Source organism: Spodoptera frugiperda, chromosome 17, assembly GCF_023101765.2.
Source record: "Spodoptera frugiperda isolate SF20-4 chromosome 17, AGI-APGP_CSIRO_Sfru_2.0, whole genome shotgun sequence".
Classification (NCBI taxonomy): Eukaryota; Metazoa; Arthropoda; class Insecta; order Lepidoptera; family Noctuidae; genus Spodoptera; species Spodoptera frugiperda.
In genome coordinates, this window is record NC_064228.1 from 7,892,764 (window position 1) to 7,915,719 (window position 22,956).

General features: G+C 35.8%; 1 protein-coding gene and 1 long non-coding RNA gene across 6 annotated transcripts in view; both read right to left on the reverse strand.

Annotated features, from left to right (window-relative positions):
- Positions 1-9,712: 9,712 nt before the first annotated feature.
- LOC126911656 (uncharacterized) overlaps positions 9,713-22,956 on the reverse strand; it is a 229,375-nt gene continuing 216,131 nt past the window's right edge. The window contains exon 2 of the long non-coding RNA XR_007706175.1: positions 9,713-9,860. This is a non-coding gene — a long non-coding RNA (uncharacterized LOC126911656). The remainder of the gene's footprint in view (positions 9,861-22,956) is intronic.
- The window catches only part of LOC118276861 (neural/ectodermal development factor IMP-L2), an 85,694-nt gene continuing 72,450 nt past the window's right edge, over positions 9,713-22,956 (reverse strand). For 3 of the 5 annotated variants that reach the window (XM_035595443.2, XM_035595444.2, XM_050699969.1), the window contains 6 exons: positions 14,062-14,236; positions 13,414-13,583; positions 12,898-13,060; positions 12,342-12,538; positions 11,855-11,977; positions 9,713-11,312 (listed from right to left, as the gene is read on the reverse strand). In XM_035595443.2, coding sequence (XP_035451336.2) covers positions 11,304-11,312; positions 11,855-11,977; positions 12,342-12,538; positions 12,898-13,060; positions 13,414-13,583; positions 14,062-14,173 — 774 coding nt within the window. In that variant the 5' untranslated portion in view covers positions 14,174-14,236 and the 3' untranslated portion in view covers positions 9,713-11,303. Of the gene's footprint in view, positions 11,313-11,854; positions 11,978-12,341; positions 12,539-12,897; positions 13,061-13,413; positions 13,584-14,061; positions 14,237-20,193; positions 20,438-22,956 lie in introns of those variants that run through there. The other 2 variants (XM_035595445.2, XM_035595447.2) reach the window with 2 other exon arrangements.

Below are 22,956 nucleotides of genomic sequence, written 5' to 3' on the forward strand. Positions count from 1 at the left end.
ACCACCGCTTCATATATTTACTATATTTAACTATCACATAAACAGTTATTTATAAGTGTCATCCATTTATATGCTTTAGTATTTATGTAAATATCACAGATATTGCACTGCGCTTTAATATACTTACACTATAATTAGTTTGACTGTCTGTCTCGTTCGCCGAGAGGGCGCCACAGTCGATAATGAGGTCTACTTCCTTGTCTTAAAATAATCCTGTATATCTAAATGAGGGTTTCTTAAAAATTTTGCAGTCGTGGACCACTTTCACAATATAAATAATTCCATGGAAGAATATCTTAATATTATGTAGAGAAAATAAACTATAAATATTGAAAAGCACTATTAGTAATAATCACACTACTCTTATTTCTAATCTAAAGCTAATGAAAAAGATGTTTCTGATTGGCCTCGCTGCTATAAATGATATTTATCTATGTAATTGCAAATAGGTTACAATGTAACTCTTTTACACGTCAATCTTAAATAACTAGATGAAGCCGATGCCAAAAAACCATGCCCAGTTTAGTCTTTGTTTAATTAACGCAAGTTTTGTGACTGTTTTTAACTGACCTACTGCGAACACATGCTACGGACCCCTAGGAGTCCATGATCAAAGTTTGTTAAAGCGGGGTTTTAAGAAATTTTGATCTATATGAACGTGATATTCTAAAAACTATCGGCTGAATTTTAATACGATTGCAATCAATAGATAGTGTAATTTCTAAGGAAATAATATTTGTTAAGGCTTTTGACCATGCAGGCGAAACCGGGGTGAGAAAGCTAATGTTTACTAATGTATGTTTGATAAAATTACACTTTGACATTATACGGGAATGTGGTTGAAATGGAATTTACACCTATTATGGTAGGTTATGTAGTAAAAGGTAATATTGGTTTGGCATCTAATTATCAATAAATAGCTTCATATAAATCTATACTAATATATAAGGCTGAAGAGTTTGTTGGTTTGTTTAAATGCGCTAATCTCTAGAACTGCTGGTTCGATTTTAATAATTGACTGCACGGTTGGTGCCGTGGTGCGGTGGCTAGACAACCGACTACTGCATAACGTGTAGCAGGTTCGATTCCCAGACGGAGCAACTCTTTGTTCACACAAAGAGTTGACACAACAAATTAAGGATCACTCCTTAAATTGTTGTTTCGGGTCTGGGTGTAATGTGCATGTGCATGTGAACTTGTATGTTTGTAAACATGGATTTTGTAAACGCATCCACGACACAGGAGAAAATCATATTGTGAGGCAAAGTTAAAAAAAAAACATATATGTTGCGTTGTATACGGTAGTACAATTATCGAGGAAGGGTATAATAGGCTATAAAATATTACGCTACTACGTATAGGAGCCGAGCCGTACAGGTGAAACCGTGCAGGAGTAGCTAGTATGTAGTAATGCGGCGGTTCTCAAATCTGAAATGATGGTTTTATATGTTTCTTCGAAGTCATAGTGTTACCTATACCTCTAGGGTCATGGAGGATTCGAAAGGTTGGTTTGTGGTGACACGATTTTAAGTGTGGGAGAGTCATATTTCGGCACCAATTAGGCTTAACCGGAGTGATACCAAAGCCTCATAGAAAACAGACGCGAAATAACGCTTTCGTTGGGTATCGTTGTGTGAGTGAGGTTATTGGAGGTCCATTTCTTCCCCTCCTCAAATCCCATACATACATACATAACCTTACGCCTGTCTCCCATGGGGTTAGGCAGAGACAATGGAACGCCAATTGCTATGAATCTTACACACCTCTTTCGCTTCATCAACAGTCATCAGTCTTTTCATGCATGCTCGTCAGTTAAAGGTACTTTTAATTTGGCCCTTCTTTAATATATAATTATGTAAGTAGTCCCTTAGTCGACTATCGATACTAAATTTCGTTTTAACACCCCTAAAATGAGGCAAAAATGGCTGGATAACGGAGGATTTGCTTTCAACAGATTTTTGTTGGCAGTCAAAGTATAAAATTAATAATATTCAATCGTATTGATAAGTAAGAACTTTAACTATGAGTGGCAGTTTCCATAACCAATAACGCATTAGTTAAAGTTAAACCATAAAGTTAGGGAGTTAAAATTAACTCGATTCTGCCAAGGGAAAGGATGTACAATTTCAATGAATCAAAGTATTAGAGTCGGACCTTGCTCTCGATTTGAGATACCGATGTATCGATTACGATTTTGCTATCGAATCGATTGTCATAATAGCGGCTCGTGCTATGCTTGTGAAATCTGATAGTGGTAGTGTTGTATGGTGTGTCGATAGTTTTAATTCATGTTTTTTGTCGATGTTTTGTTTGATATTCGGATTTTAGGTTTATTCTTACTGCTTTAGTGATTGTAGTCTTAAATAATTCTCCGGTAGGTACATGTTCGGTCATTTTTTTTTTGGTGGAAAAATCATCCAATATCTTCTCTCGCCATGGGCGAGGGGAAAGGGAGTGTCAAACTCCGTTTTTACTCGTGCTTTGCCGGAGCCCCGGTAACTCGCTAGGTACACTCAATTGTAAGTTAGTTCTGATTAATTACTTCATTTGAGGTTAATTTCTGAAAAATTTGACTATTTCAAGAATTATGCATTAAAAATGTAAATATTATTGTTTTTGTTACGGTACTGTTATAGAATATTCAATATTTATCATTTATAGATACGAAGCCACTCTTTAACTCTTCGTCCTATTCCACATCTGACCTACCTACACTTTTTATCGATACCAAAACCTATCGATATTAAACATCACTTATACTAAACATCGATTCTGATAGCACGACCGGCCTTGTCGGTAATTAGACGAGTATTCTATGTGCAATAAATAATTCAATTTGTTCTCAAACTCATGTGAACTGGACTTAAAAAGAATTTAATTCAATATGGCTGCTTGCTCCTATTTAATAAGGAGTTCTTTTTTAATGATTCTGTCACGATTTTCTTTTTATTTATAGGTTGTATGTGTTTTAAGTAACTAGTTTTATGTAGATGATGATTAGGCTAAATATTTTTTGGGAGTGGAATTAATACAATCTTGTTACGTAGATACGGTTTAAGCAGATTTTATTTCTTAGTAATATAATTATGCTAACGGCTATGGCTGCCTCGTTGGCCCAGTGGTCGTAATAGCGACTGCCGAGGAAGAACTTGGAAGATTAAGTTCCAAGTAGTAGTAGGTCTCAGATTCGACTCACGGATGGGGCAAAGTAACGCTGGGCGGTTTATCGGTTTTTCGAAAATTTCTTAGTAGTAGCACGAAATCTGGAAATGTGTCCGGTATAGGGCAATAAGCTTACCCCTTATTTCATGGGACTTATGACAGAGAATGGTGAAAAGTAGGTTTACATTGTACAGTGGCATTACGTGCCGTAATGTGCACATCCTTTTTTTTAAGCGGGGAAATTATTCTATAATTTCGGGAACCACGCCGGTTTTATTCCGGCTTTTCGAGCCGGAGCCCCGGTAACCCGCTAGGTAGTCCGCAGCTCCGGTTAGCGTACCCCTTTGGGAATAAAAGGCGTGACGAGATTTATTATTTATTAATATACGCTAGGGTACTACATAAGACTCGTAACGTAACTGATTAAAAGGCCAGATTTACATTGTTCAACAATTTGTGGATAACACAAAGAGTTACTTCAAGTGGTAATCAAACCCGACACATGCTGCACGGCAGCGGGTTACCCAGCCAAATCTCACATTTGACCGCACCAACCGAGCAAAATATAACAATATGTACTGTCATGAGTGCCTCGTTGGTCGAGTGGTCGCAAATGTGACTGCCGAACAAGGGGTCTCGGGTTCGATTCCCGGGTCGGGCAAAGTATTACTGGGCTTTTTTCGGATTTTCGAAAATTTCTCGGTAGTAGCACGGAGTCTGGAATTGTGTCCGGTATATGGCAATAGGCTCACACCCTATTACATGGGACTTATAACACAAATGGTGAAAAGTGGGTATACATTGTTCAGCGGCATTACGTGCCGTAATGTGCACCTCTGACTACCCCTTCGGGGATAAAAGGCGTGACGTTATGTATGTACTGTCATGAGTTATTGATAAACATATAATATGAAAGCAACCAGGATCTTCAACCGTTAAAGATGAAAGAGAAAAGAGAGGTGCTGTGTTTACCCAAGTAAAGTGTGTCAGTAAGTCAGTGAGTGACGTGTAGATATGATGGGTCTCTTCCTCTAACAAACTGGCGTTCAGTATTATCCAGTTGTGCAAGGATCGTGTGTGGCTTGAATATCGATCAGTTAGGAAAGGGATGTGGTCTGAGTGATACGATGAAGCGGGTAACTATGTACGGCACAAAATTGGAATGGGTAATAAGAGGCTCGCGTGTGTCGTGAGCAGTACATGAATATGAGCCTCTAACATGGCTTGAAACTAGTCGTCGAGTTCTTCGTCAAACCGTTACGTGAGTAAGCCGATAACATAATAATAATTAATAACTTTTGTTTGTATCATTGTATCATAACTTTCGTGAGACATAGTCAATATTTTTTTATGTTTTTCGGCTTTTTCGCGCCACTATTTGATTAGGAACTAGGAAGTAGAAGTAAGGAATAGTCTCGCTGTAGAGTTTTATTTGAATCACATTTTTTAAAACTGCTTGCGTTCTTGTAAACTATTGGACTAAGGTTGAATATTTTTTTTAATAATAGCACAGAGTCTTGGTGCCAAGTGTTGCCAATTGATTATTGCGTGGCACACACAACATAACTGTTGAAAAGTGGATGTTACATTCTACGTCTGCCTTACCATCTTTTAATACCAAACTGCCGCAAACGCACATTTTAGAGCTTGGGATTAAATGCCGTCTATGTCATCTGGTCAATCATTCTACAGACAACATCCTTAACTTTATGTAATACCAATTTCATTCGCTTTAAAGCGCATTTGCCTTTTAAGCCAGTCACTTGAAAATTGGACCACACTCCACAAACACTTAGCAATTTCGTTCTGTCACGAGTATACTATAACGTTTCCTTAAAACTAATAACTTATAATTTATAATACTCATATTTATAAACATTATAATGTAGCTCTTACCAACTTTTACTAATCCGATGTGGAGAAAATTTACTAAATTAGATTACCGTATTTGGTTAACCTGATAGTTTATGGTATAATAGTAGTTAGTTATGAACCCAGTAAATGTGTAGCACTTCGTCATTAGTTAAATGGTTGGAAACACGTCTGCAGTTAATGAAGGTTAGGGAACAGAGAGTAAAGTTTCCTAAGAAAAGGAGGATCCTCCGACCAGGCGAGGTGATCGTGTCTGGCGGGCTTTCTGCTCAACTGTTGTTCGTTGGCATTTTCTAACCATGTTTTTATTCACATGTATACGGTACTTCATATGTAGGATTAATGACGTTATCCGTCGATTTGATCGTCGATCGTCTTTGCGCGACTTCTGTCATCTGTCATGTGTTCTCACAAAGTTATACAATAGAAATAAGACTGGAAGACTTAACGGATTGTTGGGACTCCGGCTCGAAGAAAGAACTGAGTGGTTTCCTGTCAGTAAAGTTTGACACTCCTCCTCGCCTCACCTTAGGTGAGAGAAGTCTGATTCGGAGCTGCGAGCAAACAAGCGGGTTTACCGAGGCTCCGGCTCGAACAACAGGAGTAGGAACGGGATGGTTTTTAGCCAGTAAGAGTCTGACACTGCCTCTCACCTCGCCCAAGGCTAGAGAAGTCATTGGATGATTTTGTCCCCTATCAAAAAAGCACATAGTTTCTTCTTTAGTGTATGACGATATTATTCTCATAATGATGGATAGATGTATGTCGTGACTATAATATACTCTCTCTAATATGTTCTAGTTAGCAAATAACTAGTTTTTCTATACAAAGCTATGAGTAAATATAGCTCAGTAATTATTTTATAATCGATCACTCATTGCGTAAGTTCGACAGTATTGGGTCTTAGCATTAAAGACTATGCTCTAGTGATTTAAGATTATTTCTTCCTTGTTTAATCAATTTGTTTTTATTTTTAAGCCGGTAAACGAGCTGACGGATCACCTGATGGCTAGCAATCACCATCGCCCATGAACACCTGAAACACTAGTAGCGTTACAAATGCTTTGCGGGCCTTTTGGGGGTTAGAAATGTAAGGGAGATTGGAAAGTGGGGTAATTGGGCCTCCTGTAACCCCACTCAAACAAAGAAACACAACGCAAGCTTTGTTTCACGTCGATTTTTTGTGATGTGTTTTACTATTTATACATATATAGACATTCTATTTATAATGTCTTATTAATAAATGGGTAGGCAAATCGGTATGAAGATAAGATGGCTTTTCATTCGAAACTGTTGTAAAGTCTAATTCGTTATTAACTGAGCACCAGTAAAGCGAAAACAGTGATCATGCGTGGAACAGTCATGCTTCAGGACGAATGGCCTGGCTCGACCGGATTTATATTACGGCCTCACAGTATTATTAGTATTGAAATAACACTTGTATTGTGTTTTAAAACGAGGAAATTGTTTTGTTTTGTTTTTTTAATAAACATTGCCTCATATTAGAATTTTCTTCTGCGTCGTGGGTTCGTTTATAAACATAAACGTTCACATACAAATGACACTCTGATCCAAAACAACAATTTGTGGACACATAAAAAGCTGTTTCGTGCGGTAATTGAACCCAGGTAGCTGATTGCCCAGCCACTGCATCAACGGTGTAGTCAAAAATAGCATTACCTGTTACTACTACATAGAGGTACTTTATTTATCCAACAGACAAACTAGGTACATAGTTTTGTTGGACTGTACACTAGCTTATAAGTTTTTAACATGCACCTTTTAATAAATAAATAAATATTAGTTTAGGTACATATTTTATATGTTAAAATCAAACTACATACATAGATTGCAAAGTTTGAGTAATTTCGTTGAATACCCACTCTTGCATTGTCCTTCGTGTCTTCACAAATTGTAGGCGCACGCGCACGACTGTCGCCTACATTTCTGCCTACTGTATCATCACGACTCTATTGCTCCATGGAGAATTATTGTCTGTCTGTTTGTTGAAGGATTAATGTATGGAGGCTGTGGGTGGGATTCTAGCTGCGTGAGTTTGATTTCCGATCGTGTTATAGTTTACTTCTTTAAGGTTGGGTGTTTTCCGCGGATTATCTAGCGGGTTTAACGGGGCTCCAGCTCGAAAAGCAGGAGTAAGTCTGACACTCCTTTCGCTTCACCCAAGGCGGGAGAAATCATTGGATCATTGGATCAAAAAAGCTTAGCTATTATATTATAACTTTCGTTACTGTTAGTAAACCATAATAATTCGGTTCTCAGTTTGACCGGTATGTATGTATGTATGTATATATGTATGTATGTTTTTGCGCGATTATCTCACGTCTGTCTGAATCGATTTTGAAGCAGTTTTCAGCATAGTGTTTTTCGGACAGAGGTTTTTAGTATATTACCTGACTTAAAAAAAATGAGATGGTAAAGAAGATTAAAGGCGGCTCCCTTTCAATAAAAAAAGTTATTTATTTGGCCTTACCAAACCAAACAATTCAACTGAATATTTCGTATCACAGTGATAGTAAGTTATCGTAGGTACGTACTAGACACAGATCTAGTGCCACTAGCCCGGAGCCTGACTGAGCGATAATAAATTCAGATGATTACCGCGCACACTGCTCTCTGATGCGCCAACTTGCGTAACATGGGCACGCGCATCACGGCTCGATGTTAGGTACTTATTATACAAAGATGTAATTTGGTTCTAGAATTGATCAGTAGATTTAGATTTTTAACACAAGATGTTTATTTATTTACTAGCTGACCCGGCAAACTTCGTACCGCCTCAAACATTTTTTCTCACCTTTTAGACCTACCCTAGACTTCCACAAATATATCAAGACTAAAATTAGTTAAATCGGTCCAGTTTTTCTCGAGTTTTAGCAAGACTAACGAACAGCAATTGATTTTTATATAAAAAAATTTAAAGTAAAATGTGTGTAATTATTATTCTAAACAATTCTTTTTTAATCTGACAATTCTTTTCTGACTGACTTGTCGAGTCGCAAGTGCGACTGTCGAACAAGGGGTCTCGGGTTCGATTCCCGGGTCGGGCAAAGTATTAGTGGGGTGTTTTCGGGTTTTCGAAATTTTCTCAGTAGTAGCACGTAGTCTGGAAATGTGCCCGGTATATGACAATAGACTCACTACATGGGACTTATAACACAAATGGTGAAAAGTGCGTGTACAGAGTGGCATTACGTGCCATAATGTGCACCTCTGCCTACTCCTTCGGGGATTAAAAGGCGTGACGTTATAAAAAAAAAATATTATTCTAAACTATTCTATTTTTCCTGGAAAATATAACCCGGGTCTTTTCAAGGTCAGAGTGAATAGGTACTTTCTAAGTCTGTGTGCTCCATCTTCGGCCACATCTTCGCTTCGCCGTCCTGGCAGTAAGCGGGTTGGTGGCCAAACGCAGACTTATCAACGCTAAAAAAGCTTCTGCCAGCGGTTTCGCTTGTGGTCTATTGGGATAAAATGTATCGTACGTGTTATTTATTTATTTTTTTATTCGGTATAAACTAATGCTTGACTACAATCCCACCTGATGGTAAGTAGTGATGTAATCGTTGATGGTGAGGCGCACTAGTTTATTAAGAGCCTATTCGCTCTAGACTTGAAGATACCCACATTGTAATCCGATGGAAAAACCGCAGCAGGCAGATTGTTCCAGTCCCTCGATGTACGCGGAATAAATGACGAAGCGAAACGCTTAGTCCGAACCGTAGAAGTTTCGACATCGTAAGGATGGATACTAGCCGTGCGACGGCTTGTCCGATGAAAGAAATTACGTGTTATTCCAGATCATAATCTATCTCAGTTCCAAATTTCATTTTGATCCATTCAGCCATTTTGACGTGATTGAGTTACAAACATACACACAAATTCATAAACTTTCGCATTTATAATATTAGTAGTATTCATCATGCTACCTCGTTGGTCGAGTGGTCGCGAGTGCGACTGCTGGACAAGGGGTCTCGGGTTCAATTCCCGGGTCGAGAAAAGAAATGCTAGATTTTTTTCGGTATTTCGAAAATTTCTCAGTAATAGCACAAAATCTGCAATAGTGCTATTTGAAAGTAAATGCATACTTGGATGTTTTAGTGCATTCAAATACAATAGGTACTTTCTTAGTGCATCTAGTACTACAATATCTTTGTACCTAGGTCAGATTTATGGGGCTAGGCAGAGAAGCCGCGTCAATAAATATAGAGCGAGCGATGTGTCGCAATATTATGGCCGAATTACTAAACTGACGGATAGATTGAACCTCTATACATATAGCCTAGGAGTTTAGTAGTATAAACGTACATACATACATATATGGCCACAGAATGCCATTGATCATTCGTGCCGAAGCATGGCTCTCCCACACTTAAAGCCCACTACGATTATTTTAATGAAATTAGACTGCCTCGTTGGTTGAGTGATCGCAAGAGCGACTGCTCGGTAAGGGGTCTCGGGTTCAATTCCTGGGTCGGGCAAAAAGTATTACTGGACGTTTTTCGGTTTTTCGAAAATTATATGGCAATAGGCTCAACCGCTATAACATGGGACTAATAACACAAATGAAAAGTGGGTAAACATTGTTCATTGTGCCATATTGTATACCTACTCCTTCACACAAAATCCCTATACACAAAAGAAATAAAAACAAGTGATATAAATTCGTCCGTTTGTTTATTTCATGTAATTATTCTGAATCACAGTAAAGTATAAAGAAACAATAAGTAAATGTATCTACGAGTAAAATCGATCACTTCTTATGTATTGGGTACTTGCAATTATATAGAGGACAGAAAAAGAGTAACCTATGGAGTTTCTTGCTCGTTCTTCTCCATAGGAATCTAAACTTTGGAACGAGCAAATAGAGCAACTAGAGGACTGACCGACAGACAGACGTTATTAATATTATTATATTTGCTTTGACGTTCAAAAGTGCCTTCCTGGTCTATTTGAAATAAATAATTTTGACTTTGACTTTGACATTATTATATGTTGTGGAGGACTAAGCGGGAAGGCCTTTGTTCAGCAGTGGACGTCTTCCGATTGATGATGATGATGATTATTTGTTGTGGAGGTCTCTCCTTCTCGTTTTCCTCAGCCATGATCGTCCCACTGCAGGGCAAAGGCCTCCCTACCCTCCTTCCACTCTTGTCTATGCAGAGCTTTCTGTAGCCAATCCTTCTCAGGGTTGATCTGGTGAAAATGGGCATCATTCCTTATTGCCCCCTACTGAATTTGGTTTTTAATTTTCTCCTTCCCCCTCTTTTGCTGACTACTTTAGTTATAGATAGGTAGTATAATAATTATTTTCTTTTGTTAAATAGATAAGTGCGTTTACAGTATAATATTTTTACTATTGCCGCTTGAAGCAACACTGTGTGATACATAAATTGTTGTTTCGGGTCTGGGTGTCATGTGTATGTGAACTTGTATGTTTGTAAACACAGGAGAAAATATTAGTGTGAAACAACGTTTTAAAAAAACCTCAATATTCTATCATGTTTACATTACTTTTCTGTATAAAAAGTGATTTTAAATTAAAATAGTTAAGTAAAAAAAATCATAAAATTGAATATTTCTCACAAGTACCCAACATCGCAACTATTAATTATTAATTGACACACATAAATTCATTTTTTATTAATAATTAAATTATTATATTACATTATTATTCAGATTTAGCACAAATGTTTTAAGTTTTCTATTTTATTAAAATAACAAAATTTAATAAAACGAAATTAATATAAAAATATAATAGGCAGACTCGATTCTTAAGGTGGTTACACACTGGTGACGAAACGCTGCGTTTAATCGCACGACGGACCAGCCGTCGATTTGTCTTAAGACTTGCTTTAGACAATATTTCATAGCTTACAAAACTAAAAAATATGGATAGGCAGATACTAACTCATAAAGATAAACGACTTAAAGCAAAATGATCCTTATTGCTTAGATTTTATGATACAATTTTAACCACGAATTACAATGGAATCAATACATTTTCTCGGTTACATAAACAATATGTAAAAAAAGGAAAAATAAGAACAGATTAAGAACAATTAACAGCTATAGGAACCTAACACAATTTCAAAATTCATATTAGTGAGTAGCAAGACAAGAAGACTTCAATAATCGTATTAAAATCGCAGCGTTTGTCGCGCGCAGTGTGGTGCGGCCCTAATATAAACTTATTTAGTACCAGGAACATCCAGTTAAGTATACTCGACGCTGTGTGCGCGTCTGTCTGTCTATCCGGCCTGGAACAAACAATTATAACAGTTAATTATTATACTTATTTATTTCTATTATTACATTTTTTATATATAATTATAAAAATAAAACATTTAAACAGTTAATTATTAGATATTATTATACCCAACATAGATTTTTTTTAGATCGAACAAATATTATACATATGTACTAGGTCGTTTTCAGGTTAAATTGGAGTTTTTGAAACAGCTATTTAATAAGATTTTTTTAAAGCAGTAAAATAAAAAGTGTACAAATAATTCTTTGTCAAATAGATATAGTGTAATTTTTTTACTAAGGAATTTATTGTAAGTTGTACCTACAGTATTTTAAAATGGTTTCGAATTTATGTATTATGATTAGAAGGCTTATTAAATTAAGAAGAAGAAGTGTGTGCTGATACCAGCTAATAGAGATAGGGGCTGATAAGGGCTAAAAATGTTATTTAAGACGCTAATATTACCTATGTTTACAATGAATTTTTTGACAGGGGAGAATGGAAAAATGATGTTCTATTAACTCCAACGAAGTTACTAGTGGAAATACTTACTTTAGCTGGATAAACGAACGTCTTAGCGAGTTGTGAGCCGAACACGTTGGTGGCTTGGCAAGTGAACTCGCCCATGTCGCTCCAGCGCAGAGACGATATCACTAGCTCGCCTGAACGCAGCACCTGTGTACAACCATTTATTTATAAAGTTAATCATTATATTTACGGAATACAGAAACTAGAGGAAGTTTCATGCAACAAAATTACCTATAGCTATGGGGGGGGGGATGGATCTTCTAATAATTTCTCCCCGCCTCGGGGAGAGGAGTGTCAGACTAAAAATTACCCCGTTCCTACTCCTGCTTTTAGTAAACCCGCTAGGTAGTCCGCAGCTCTAAACTACTCTTAAATCCCAAAAAGGGGGTTTTCATTGTTTTTAATTCTTTATGTAAAAGGATTTATTTTAAATTTAATATCTATAGAGAAATGTTATGTTTTTATCCAAAATAATTTAAACTATTTTTTCTTAACGTTAAAGAACACTTACCCTCATTCTTGAAGAATCTTTCCTAATAGGGATTCCCTTGTTGTCAAACCACGTGACGTGGGGTTTAGGGTGTCCCTTAACCCGGCAAGGCAGCACTATGTTGTTGCCCATCGTGTCCACATACATCTCGTAAGTGACCACTATGCGCGGCTCTAGAGGTAGAAGTTTGGTGCGCTCCGACGGTATACTGCTGCCCTCTGTTGGTGAGTAGAGAGAAGTTGTTTAAAGTTTGAAGAGAAAATTGTTTAACTTTTGTTACGTTATTCAAACAAAATTATTTATTAATTTTTTTTATTACAGAAATTTCATTCAGCTTTATGTATAATAAATTGTAGAGACAAACAGATATGTGTTTAATATATCAAATGTCTTTAATAGCTTTTAAAATAAAGCTACAGATGAAGAAAAAAATATAGTTTGGCGTTTAAAACTCATTTAAATTTATGACGTAAGCGAGAGACTGGATAATATAAATCTTAAAAGTTCACTTTGCATTGCAACAGCGATAAAAATATTCGAAAATTAAGCGACAATGACGTTCAAAACACATCCTTACCTTTTTCATAAACAACGGTGGTAGCTCTAGCAGTTTTGGTGCCCGAAGTGACGAGGCACGTGTAAATGTCATGACCCGACGTCCTCGTTACCAACAGGGTCGAAATGACCCGCGCAAGAGAACTCGGATTACTGTCTATTAGTTCATTTGATTCTACGTCATACTGCAAAGAAAATATTTCAATGTTACTAGTGCTGCCATCTAGTAGGGAGTAGGAGAGTTATTGTGTTACAATTTTAATTACACCAAGTAAAATTGTTTTTTTATTTTATTTAAGCTTAACGTAGACGTTTGAAAGTCTAACTTATTCGTTTCAAAATTAATAATAATAATATTTATTTATTTCTCTCAATACCCCTTAACAATGTACAATAATTATGAAGAAAGAATAAAATTCTATGGTTATTCTAATTTTATATTACAAACAAAAGTAGGTATATTAATATAGATATTAATTTTGATTAATTTATTCTATTTAATTATTAATACATGAAAATAATTCTTTACGTCTCTTACCTCATAAACCGGAGCGTCGTTTTTAAACCAGTGTATAGAGGGCGCTGGCACGCCGACCGCGTCACACGTTAGTTCCAACATTTCGCCGCGAGAGTGCGTGTACATCGCTTCGGGGCGCTGCGTTATCGTGAGAAAGCGGCGGGCACTGGATTGTAAGCTGTTTTGAGCTACTGGAAAATAATAAAAAATATTTAAATACTATGTTTTTAAAAGTAATTTAAAAAAATGGCGGTTCGTATATTTTTGTTTGGTAGTTCGTCTATTCTTTAAGAGATGTCGCTAGTTACACTTTATATATTAAAAGCTCGTAAGAAGCTGTATGTCGCAGACATGATGTTACAGAATTAATATAGGTAAAAACTTTTTTTACTATAATATTATAATATTAATTTGGTTAAGAATGGTTTCAGTGTATGACAATAGGTTCGTTTCTATTTACATACATACATGGAACGCACGATTATGGGCTTTATAACATAACTGAAAAGTCAGTAATATTTTTTTATGTTGCTTTTATATTTGCTCCCCTGTATGAACTTTTCGAAGAGTTGCGTAATGATATGCTAAGTTCGAAATAATCGACAAATTACATTACGTTATGTTATATTACATTACGTTATATTACATTCCATTACGTTAAAAACTCACCATTATGTTCAATATGATTATCTAAGTCTGAGAGTAGCCTCATGTGTTTGTTGACGTTGGCGCAGCGGCTCAGGCCGAGCAGGGACGCGGTGAACAGCAGCACCAGATGCATTGCTCAATAAATTACTAAACGTACGTAGATATAATACTGTAGAGATTCTTGGTGGCGACTTATCTGGAACAATAAGAAAATTATTGTTACAAAAACGTTACAAAAATGTTTGACTGCACGGTTGGCGCGGTGGCTGGGGAACTGGCTGCCGTGCAACGTGTCGCGGGTTCGATTCCCGCACGGAACAACTCTTTGTGTGATCCACAGATTGTTGTTCCGGGTCTGGGCGTGATGTGTATGTGAACTTGTATGTTTGTAAACGCACCCACGACACAGGAGAAAATCCTAATGTGGGGCAATGTTAAAAAAAAAAACAACAAAACAAAAAAGAAGAAAAAAATAGAAAAAAAGGACAGGAGATTAACGGTGTGTTGATTAACTTTGGTGGTATAAATTAGTAACCTATGGATAAATAAATAAAAGATGTGATTGATGTTCTTATTTCTTTTCTATGTTATGTATAGGTATCAGAACTAGCATTGATTCTCTAATAGAGATGATGACGGGGTGTGAAAATAGTATTTTCTATTTCGCGCCGGGTTTTGCAAAATATTATTAGGATCATTGGCAAACGAGCAAACGGGTCACCTGATGCTAAACGATCATCACCGCCCATGGACACCCGCAACATCAGAGGAGCCACAGGTGCAATGCCGGCCTTTCAATAAGGAATACGCTCTTTTCTTGCATCCGTAAAATGTATTAAATGGACTTGTTATCTGGCAAAATATTGACTCTGCACTCTAACTCGACAGGCACTGTATTTATTAAACTTTCCAAAGAAAAAGTTAAAAATTTAAATCAATTATTACCAAAGTTATTATAGGCTTAATCACGTAACTGTTTCACGAGAAACTCGACGAGGAACACGATGCGGAATGCTGCTCATGAATATGAGCCTCTAGCATGGCTTGAAACTAGTCGAGTTCCTCGTCAAACAGTTACGTGAGTAAGCCGATAACATAATTTCATCAGCATGCAAAAAAGGTGCACTCCTTAAATTCGGAGAACAACTACAACAACTTTAAAAAGGCATTGTCACATTTCAAGCTTACAGATTCAAATCTTATCTCATTCAACATTTCACAGAATGTATACAATATACATGCGCAAGAGTTTTTTTCCAAATTACTGACAAACGTCAGATATTTTGGAGGCGTGGCACTGTTGTAAAAAAGGGTCTTCCTAAAGCAGGGGTTCTCAACCTTTTTTTTTAGTTGAGAACCGCTTTTTTAACCTATTACATGGGACTTACAACATAAATTGTGAAAAGTGGGTGTACACAGTGGCATTACGTGCCATAATGTGTATCTCTGCCTACCCCTTCGGGGATTAAAGGCGTGACGATATGTATGTATGTATGTACCGCTATTTTAAACGGTTTTATTAAGCTTGTTCCATTTATTTGTTATTTTGTTAAGGTTAAGTTAAGTAATTGCAAGCTCATACAAATAGTGATTTTCGGATTATAGGAATCGGTTGCTTCTCTTAGTTATCTCCTTTGACATAAGTTTAATTCGAGTTTTAACCGTGAATATTGGACTAAGATTAACTAAAAATCATGGTTTACTCACGTACATTAATAGAGAAAAGCTTTACTAGTTTCGAGTAACAGAGGGACTCTTCATCATGAGCAGCGTGCGCAGACGCGGCGACGTTACGCAGCCTACTGGTAGACATTAGGTTAGGCTGATAGTGATTACTAGTAGTAGTCGAAACTAGTAGAGTTTTTCTCCATAAATGTACGTAAGTAAACCGTGATTCTTAGTTAATTTAGTATGTCTCACGATAGTTATTATAAAAATTGTACAACGATGTTGCTTTATGACAATTTTTTCATTTTGCAGACCATTTTTTTTGTTTTGCGGCCTGTGGGTGGTTTGCGGACCAGCCGGTTGGCAACCACTGCCCTAAAGGCAGAATGATTCATACTGCAAACACGTTAAAAGGTAATAAAGGATCCCTTTTTAAAGGAATTTTTATGTTCTTCCGCTTAGCGACAGTCCCGAGACATGTGAATTAGGGTAGGTGTCGCCTTGGTGGCCATCAGATTATTTAAAGTTTTTTTGGTTATCGACTAATTTTATTTACGTTTGTTGACTGTTGTGAATGAAACAACGCTTGCGTTGTGAGTGAGGTTTCCGGAGGCCCATTTACTTCCTAATCTTCCTAATCATCTCCGATTCGTCAACAACCCTTAAATTCCTAACATTCCTGGTATAAGCCGGTAAACGAGCAGACGGATTATCTGATATTAAGCAATCGCTACCGCCCATGGATGCCTGAAACATCAGAGGCGTTATAAGTGCGTTGCCGGCCTTTTGGGGGTTAGGAATTTAAAGGTTGTTGGGGAATTGGAATTGGGAAAATTTATACTTTAAGATAGTATACTTTAATAAAGATAACAATAACCTAAAATAAGTATATCTAGACTAAATTTTTTTCACTATAAGTATTAATGAATTTTTATAATGAAAAACCCAAGATAAACTTTTAACCTAGGTAAAACATTAACTGAACTGTGATTAAAAAAAAAACAATTATTTTCCCTATAATTTTATTATAACTTTCGTGAGACATACTAAATTAATTATTATGTTACCAGCTTACTCACGTAACTGTTTGACAAGGAACTCGACTAGTTTCAAGCCATGCTAGAGGCTCATATTCATGAGTAGCATTCCGCGACACGATGCAAAGCCGATAACTTAATAATTAATTCTTTTTCCTTTTAAAATTCAAATTAGTTATTTTTTTTTACATTTAATGGGTCGACGTTTGGCCGCTATCTCGTCTGATGGTAAGTGATGATGCGGCCTACGATGGAGCACGTCTGCCCATAAGCAACCTATTCACTCGGGCCTTGAAGATACCCAGGTTATACCCATCAGGAAACACAGACTCCGGCAAGGAGTTCCACTCCCTAGCAGTTCGCACAAGGAAGCTTGAAGCGAAGCGACTAATATGTGTTCTGACGTACATTTGACTGTCTATTGTTTGGTTAACAGATTATAAATTATCTTTGTACCTGATTAAGTTTATCAATGAATTTGAACACGTCACTGGGAGTTCCCTTACCGAGTGTTATACGTCATAATACTATAGTTTTAATTATAGATTAATTAGGTAACTGTGTGGTAATGAGAGACCGATGTCTGGCTGTGGATTGTAATGAGCTGGTGTGGATCGTAATGTTATAATTGACGTTTTGTCTGCGAGTTTTGTGTCTGGTAGAAAAATCGCGGTTTTTTTGGTATCTCAGTAGAAATTTTGGGAAGTTCTCTCTACTTACATTATTTATACGTTAAATATTTGGACATTATTTCCACGTCTCGTCTGCTATTCCATAAAAAAATATTAATAGCATTTTGCTATTATGCACAGATTTTAATTCCATTGCACTTTTTCATGTAACCCGCAACACCAGAGGAGTCACACATGCATTGTCGGCTTTTTAAAAAGAAATATGCTCTTTTTTTGAAGGTTTGAAGGTCGTCGTTAAAAAATACCGCCGACGACGGCAGCTCATTCCACAGTTTTGCTGTGCGATGCAGAAAGTTTGGTGAGAAATGCACAGTTGTGACCTGCCAACCATCTATATGATGGGGATGAAATGCTGTCGTGTTTTATTTATTTATTTCATTACATATATACATACATACATTACCTCACGCCTGTCTCCCATGGGGTAGGCAGAGACAATGGAACGCCAATTGCCACTGTTCTTACACACTTCTTTCTTTCTTTCATTACATATTATGTTATATACTCAGTTAAAAAAGTTACCAACAAGAGGTGGTACATTACAGTAGCATTTACCTTACTACTAGTATCGTAATCTACACGTGGCACTACAGGAAACGACTTGATAGTAAAAGATAAGCTGGTTTGAACTGGTCAACACTTTTTACGATTTGATTGTAACAAGTAGGTATTATAGGGGAATTCTGTGATCTTTAAGATTAAAAATCAATTTAAGATTTATAAGGCTTGGCGATAAATGATTTTTTTTTCTATCTAATTTTAGCGGGTTTTTAACACGTCGTGTGCCAAAACGTGGATCCACATGAGACACAACGTATTTTTAATTGTGTCTGGTATACTGGCAGTCAAGCAGTTGATAGGTTACGTTAGCCCCATCGTATACTAAACTTATTTATCGAAAAACATTTTAAATCAACTAAATATTGAATACAAATATTAAATATTTATTACTGATGTAATATCATTACAATAGATCGCCCAGCATTCCTTCCTTCCTAAATATTTCTACGTTTCTCCGCTCTGGTAGACGGCAGCCTAATACTATAGCTTAAAAGAGCTTTATTTTGAAGCTAAACTGTTTTCAGCCTTATATTGTATGTCCTTACCTACTTATAAAAGTTTACTAGAGCTTTTAATGAATTCTTTATTGTTAAACGGTTGGATACCAACCCTTTGAAAATAACAATAAAATTTAAAGTATTTATGTTCGTTTAAACACTTCAATCTCTGGAATTGCTTATCCGATTGGAATTAAATTTTGGCACGAGTCTTTGTTAATATTATTACACGGGGGAAAATCATCCAATGACTTCTCTTGCCTTGGGCGAGACGAGAAGGAGCGTCAGTGACTCTTACTGACTAGAAACCACCCCGTTCCTACTCCTGCTTTTCGAGCCGGAGCCCCGGTAAACCCGCTAGGTAATCCGCAACTCCGAAGCGACTTTATTTAAGAGGAGTACTTACTACAGGTAAAATCGTTCAGTTACTACTTACATAGACACCTATATTAAAGAATTCTACTCAAGTCACGTAAAATCGATAAAAAACTATGTGATTAGAATTAGAATTATTGTAATTGTATATTATATAACTGTGATGATATCAATATGTGATTCATTATGTACAAACAGTTACATATCAAGCTATGAACAACCAGTATAAACTGACCTGTCTATATGCGGTAATGTTATACAAAGCGAGACCATGATAAAATTGTTTTGTATAGCTTGATGAGTAACTGTTACAATTGTGTGTCATTTAATCGTGACATTGATGTTTTGAAGGCTTTTTGTATATGTGAGGAACTAAAGATTGAACTGTGTGGCGTGCTATCAGAGAAACTTAAGTCCAGCAGTGAATGGACCGGAGCTGCGGACTACCTAGCGGGTTTACCGTGGCTCCGGCTCGAAAAGCAGGAGTAGGAACGGGGTGGTTTTTAGTCAGTAAGAGTCTGACATTCTCTCTCGCCACGCTGGCGGGAGAAGCCGAGAGAAGATATTGGATGATTTTCGCACATCAAAAATAAAATAAAAACAGTGGACGGAGACGGACTGGTAATAAGGATATTGGTACTTAGTTGGATGCAAAGAATTTTAAAGCATTTTTAAATCTATTAGTCTTTATTTTTTCTATATGTAACCTCCTTCTGCCAGCAACTTCGCCCGTGTACTCGTGGCATAATATTAATACCAATTTCATCAAAATCCGTTCAGTAGTTTCAGCGTGATTAACGGAGAATATCCAAAGATCCAAACAAACCAGCTTTCACATTTTTAATACTAGTGTGATATTTTATTATAAAAGTGGCAGTATGATTTTTTCAACATGTTTTTCAGTAAAGTATTTACGGTGGTAAAGTAACTGCTGTAAATATTTTCATGACTGAAGAGTCAGTCATGAAAAGATTATGAATCAGTACTGAAGAGCTTAAAAGCGTTGTCACTCCTACATTACAGTTACAGTGCTAAATTCATATCGTGTTTTACGCAATTTAAATTTAAAACTCGTAATATTACGAATCCTTTAATCAACGATGACATATAAGATTTTAAAAACTAAGACGAATTAAGGTTTGTACAATTTTTTATTTATTTAATATCAAAATTACATGTTCACGCCAGTCCTTAACACCTTTTTCATTGCAATTTACCATAAAATTATATTTAAAACAATCCCAAGTAACATAAAATAATAAAAAAATCGATAATACATAAAAAATAATAAAACGAAAATAAAACAAAACAAAATAAAAATACCTGTCAAAATTCCCGCCACTCGTATCCGTCAAAAACGTCACTTAATTTTTAAGTTAAATAAAAAAAATAAACTACCAAAAAACAAAAGCACAATCACAGGACGAAAATAAAAAATAAAAAAAATATCTCTAATAAAAAAAATAAATGCGTTCTAATTTTGAATTCTAATTCACTGAACGAACCACGGGCCGGGTAAACGCCTTTTAGCACGAGACCATCGGTCGAAATGATCGCTGAATGAAAACTGATATTAGAGAACACAAACTTATATAGGCGAATGAGGTAGCGCAATTGAACGGGCGCCATGAAAAATTTAAATCGCATTCGTATTGACTTTGTAATGAACAAAGAAAGTTCCATACGTTCACTGAAACTGCAACTCGTATAGGAATTATGTGCAGTTTCCTTTGCCCGCTTGTTTTACGAGAATAGAAGGATTTATGTGATTGTCTTTGCCTGCTTTTTTTGTCAATTAAAAGTTTTGAAAAAGTTAGGTTATGATAAAATTTTATTTGAATGATGCATGCGTGTTTAGATTGCAAAATATTGTGAAATGAGAATAAATTAGGTGTAAAATATTACTTAACCTACAAATATCAAATATTTTAATCCTTTTAGTAAAAAAAATACGTTTTTACATTGAATTAAACCTAGGTTTATCTCTATGTGTTTTTGGTAAAAAATTTAGCGTATGTGTAGTATGTAACACGTATTAATTTAAATTACACAATTATTGTAATAAAAAACACTTCAATAAAATAATTATTATGCGTAAATGACTAAAGCTAAATGACTAATTGTTTTTTTTTCTTTCATACGTCCGGGATAAACTAATTATTTCTTTTCTTTGTATAAGTCAGATACTTAAGCTTGAAATTGCCAGTCTCTCTTTGCCCTTATTAAGTGATATCTTAAGCTCATTTCGCACAACTGTGTTAATTGAGACTACTTGTAGTTGTATTGATTTTGTTCACAAAATAGAAAACAGTTTTAGTAGAATCTTAGTCAGTTACCGTCCACTATTGGATATGAATAGCTATTCTTCTTCAGTACCATTTTAAATACATTTTTATAAGATAAATGTACATAGATTTGACGTTCAAAAGTGCCTTCCTGGTCTTTTTGAAATAAATAATTTTGACTTTGAATTTGACAAAGGTGCACCAAATAATATATTTTCTAAATAAATTTTAGCACCATATTAATAATCAGTCTTTTAGGTACCCTCACGACTCCGATGATGATTATTTTTTCGACGCTTTAAGTTACGAGTAGTTTTAATTTCTTTTTAGGTATTTTTAAGTTGTAAATATTTTAGTCATAGTTCTTATTATTGTTTAGTGTAAGAATTTTGTTTGTTTGTTTCACCTAAATTACTTAACCGATTTTGAAGAGAGATAAGGGGATTATTTTTCAAAAGTTATATGCAATAACGCCTGAGTTTAAAAATACCCTAACTTGAAAGAATGTTTGCATAGGTAATGGGCGAAATAATAATTGATTATACTCGTACCCTACCTATATGAAACGAATTTGGCATTCAGCTATGCGATAAATTTTCACGGAAAATTATTATGAAATTAGTTTGTTGCTATGCGTATTATTTATTACACTCAAATTGATTTTGAGACCTTAATAAAATAATACGATATTTTTGATGTCTGTCGGTAAGGTAAATCCTTTAGAAAAAAACTATTGGCTCTTTCTAAATCACTCCAAAAGGATTTCTTCTTAGTTTTTTTCTGTCAATATGTCTAACTAGACTGCAATAGTAACAACATTACAGGTTTTTATTAAAAAAATTTGTTTTGTTTTTTTTTTTTTTTATTTGGATCCCAATGAGAAAACAGTGAACATTCTATCAAAAAAATAATATGACTAAACTCGCTTCTGCCAGCGGCTTCGGTCGTGTTCCCTTAGGATAAAAGGTATCCTATCACCCATCATAACCTATCTGTATATCAAATTTCATCAAAATCCGTTCAGTAGTTTCATCGTGATTGACGGACAAACATCAAAACAAAATTTCATATTTATAATATTAAGTATAATAGTGTGATAATAATTCAACGGCCCAATGACTAAATATAAAGTCCTAAAGATATTTCAATTGAGGCAACACTGAACACCACCGCTCGGTTAGTGATACCAGCTAAATTGCTACTGATGCTAACTTGATTATGACAATATTTGCTCATTGAGCCTGTCAGCTGCAATAATGCGGACGAATCAGCGGTATGTTGTATGTATGTGGGAGACAGTTGCTAGGGCGATATTGTTAAGGGTTAAAAGTTATATTACAAGTATACATAAAACGTATTTTTTTTTGTTAAACGGTTTTAATGAGTTAATATTGATTGGTTTATCAAGATTAAGAGTGTGTACCTAATATATCTGACTTTAATCATTATGATATAGGGGGTAAACGAGCCGACGGGTCACCTGATGGTAAGCGATCAGCGCCGCCCATGGACACCCGCAACGCTAGAAGAGATACAAGTGCGTTGCCGATGTTTTAAAAATGAATACGCTCTTTTCTTTATGGTTTAAAGGTCGTATCAGTCCGAAAATACCGCCGACGACAGCTTATTCCACAGTTTTACTAGACTAAGCAGAAAGTTTCGTGAAATCGCATAGTAATAATATTATTTTTAAACCATAAAGATGGAATAAATATTTTGAGAGCTACGAGACTTGAATATGAGACATCTTGGTTGATACCAGTTGAGTAACGGTTCATAGATCGATAATTAATTAATTAAA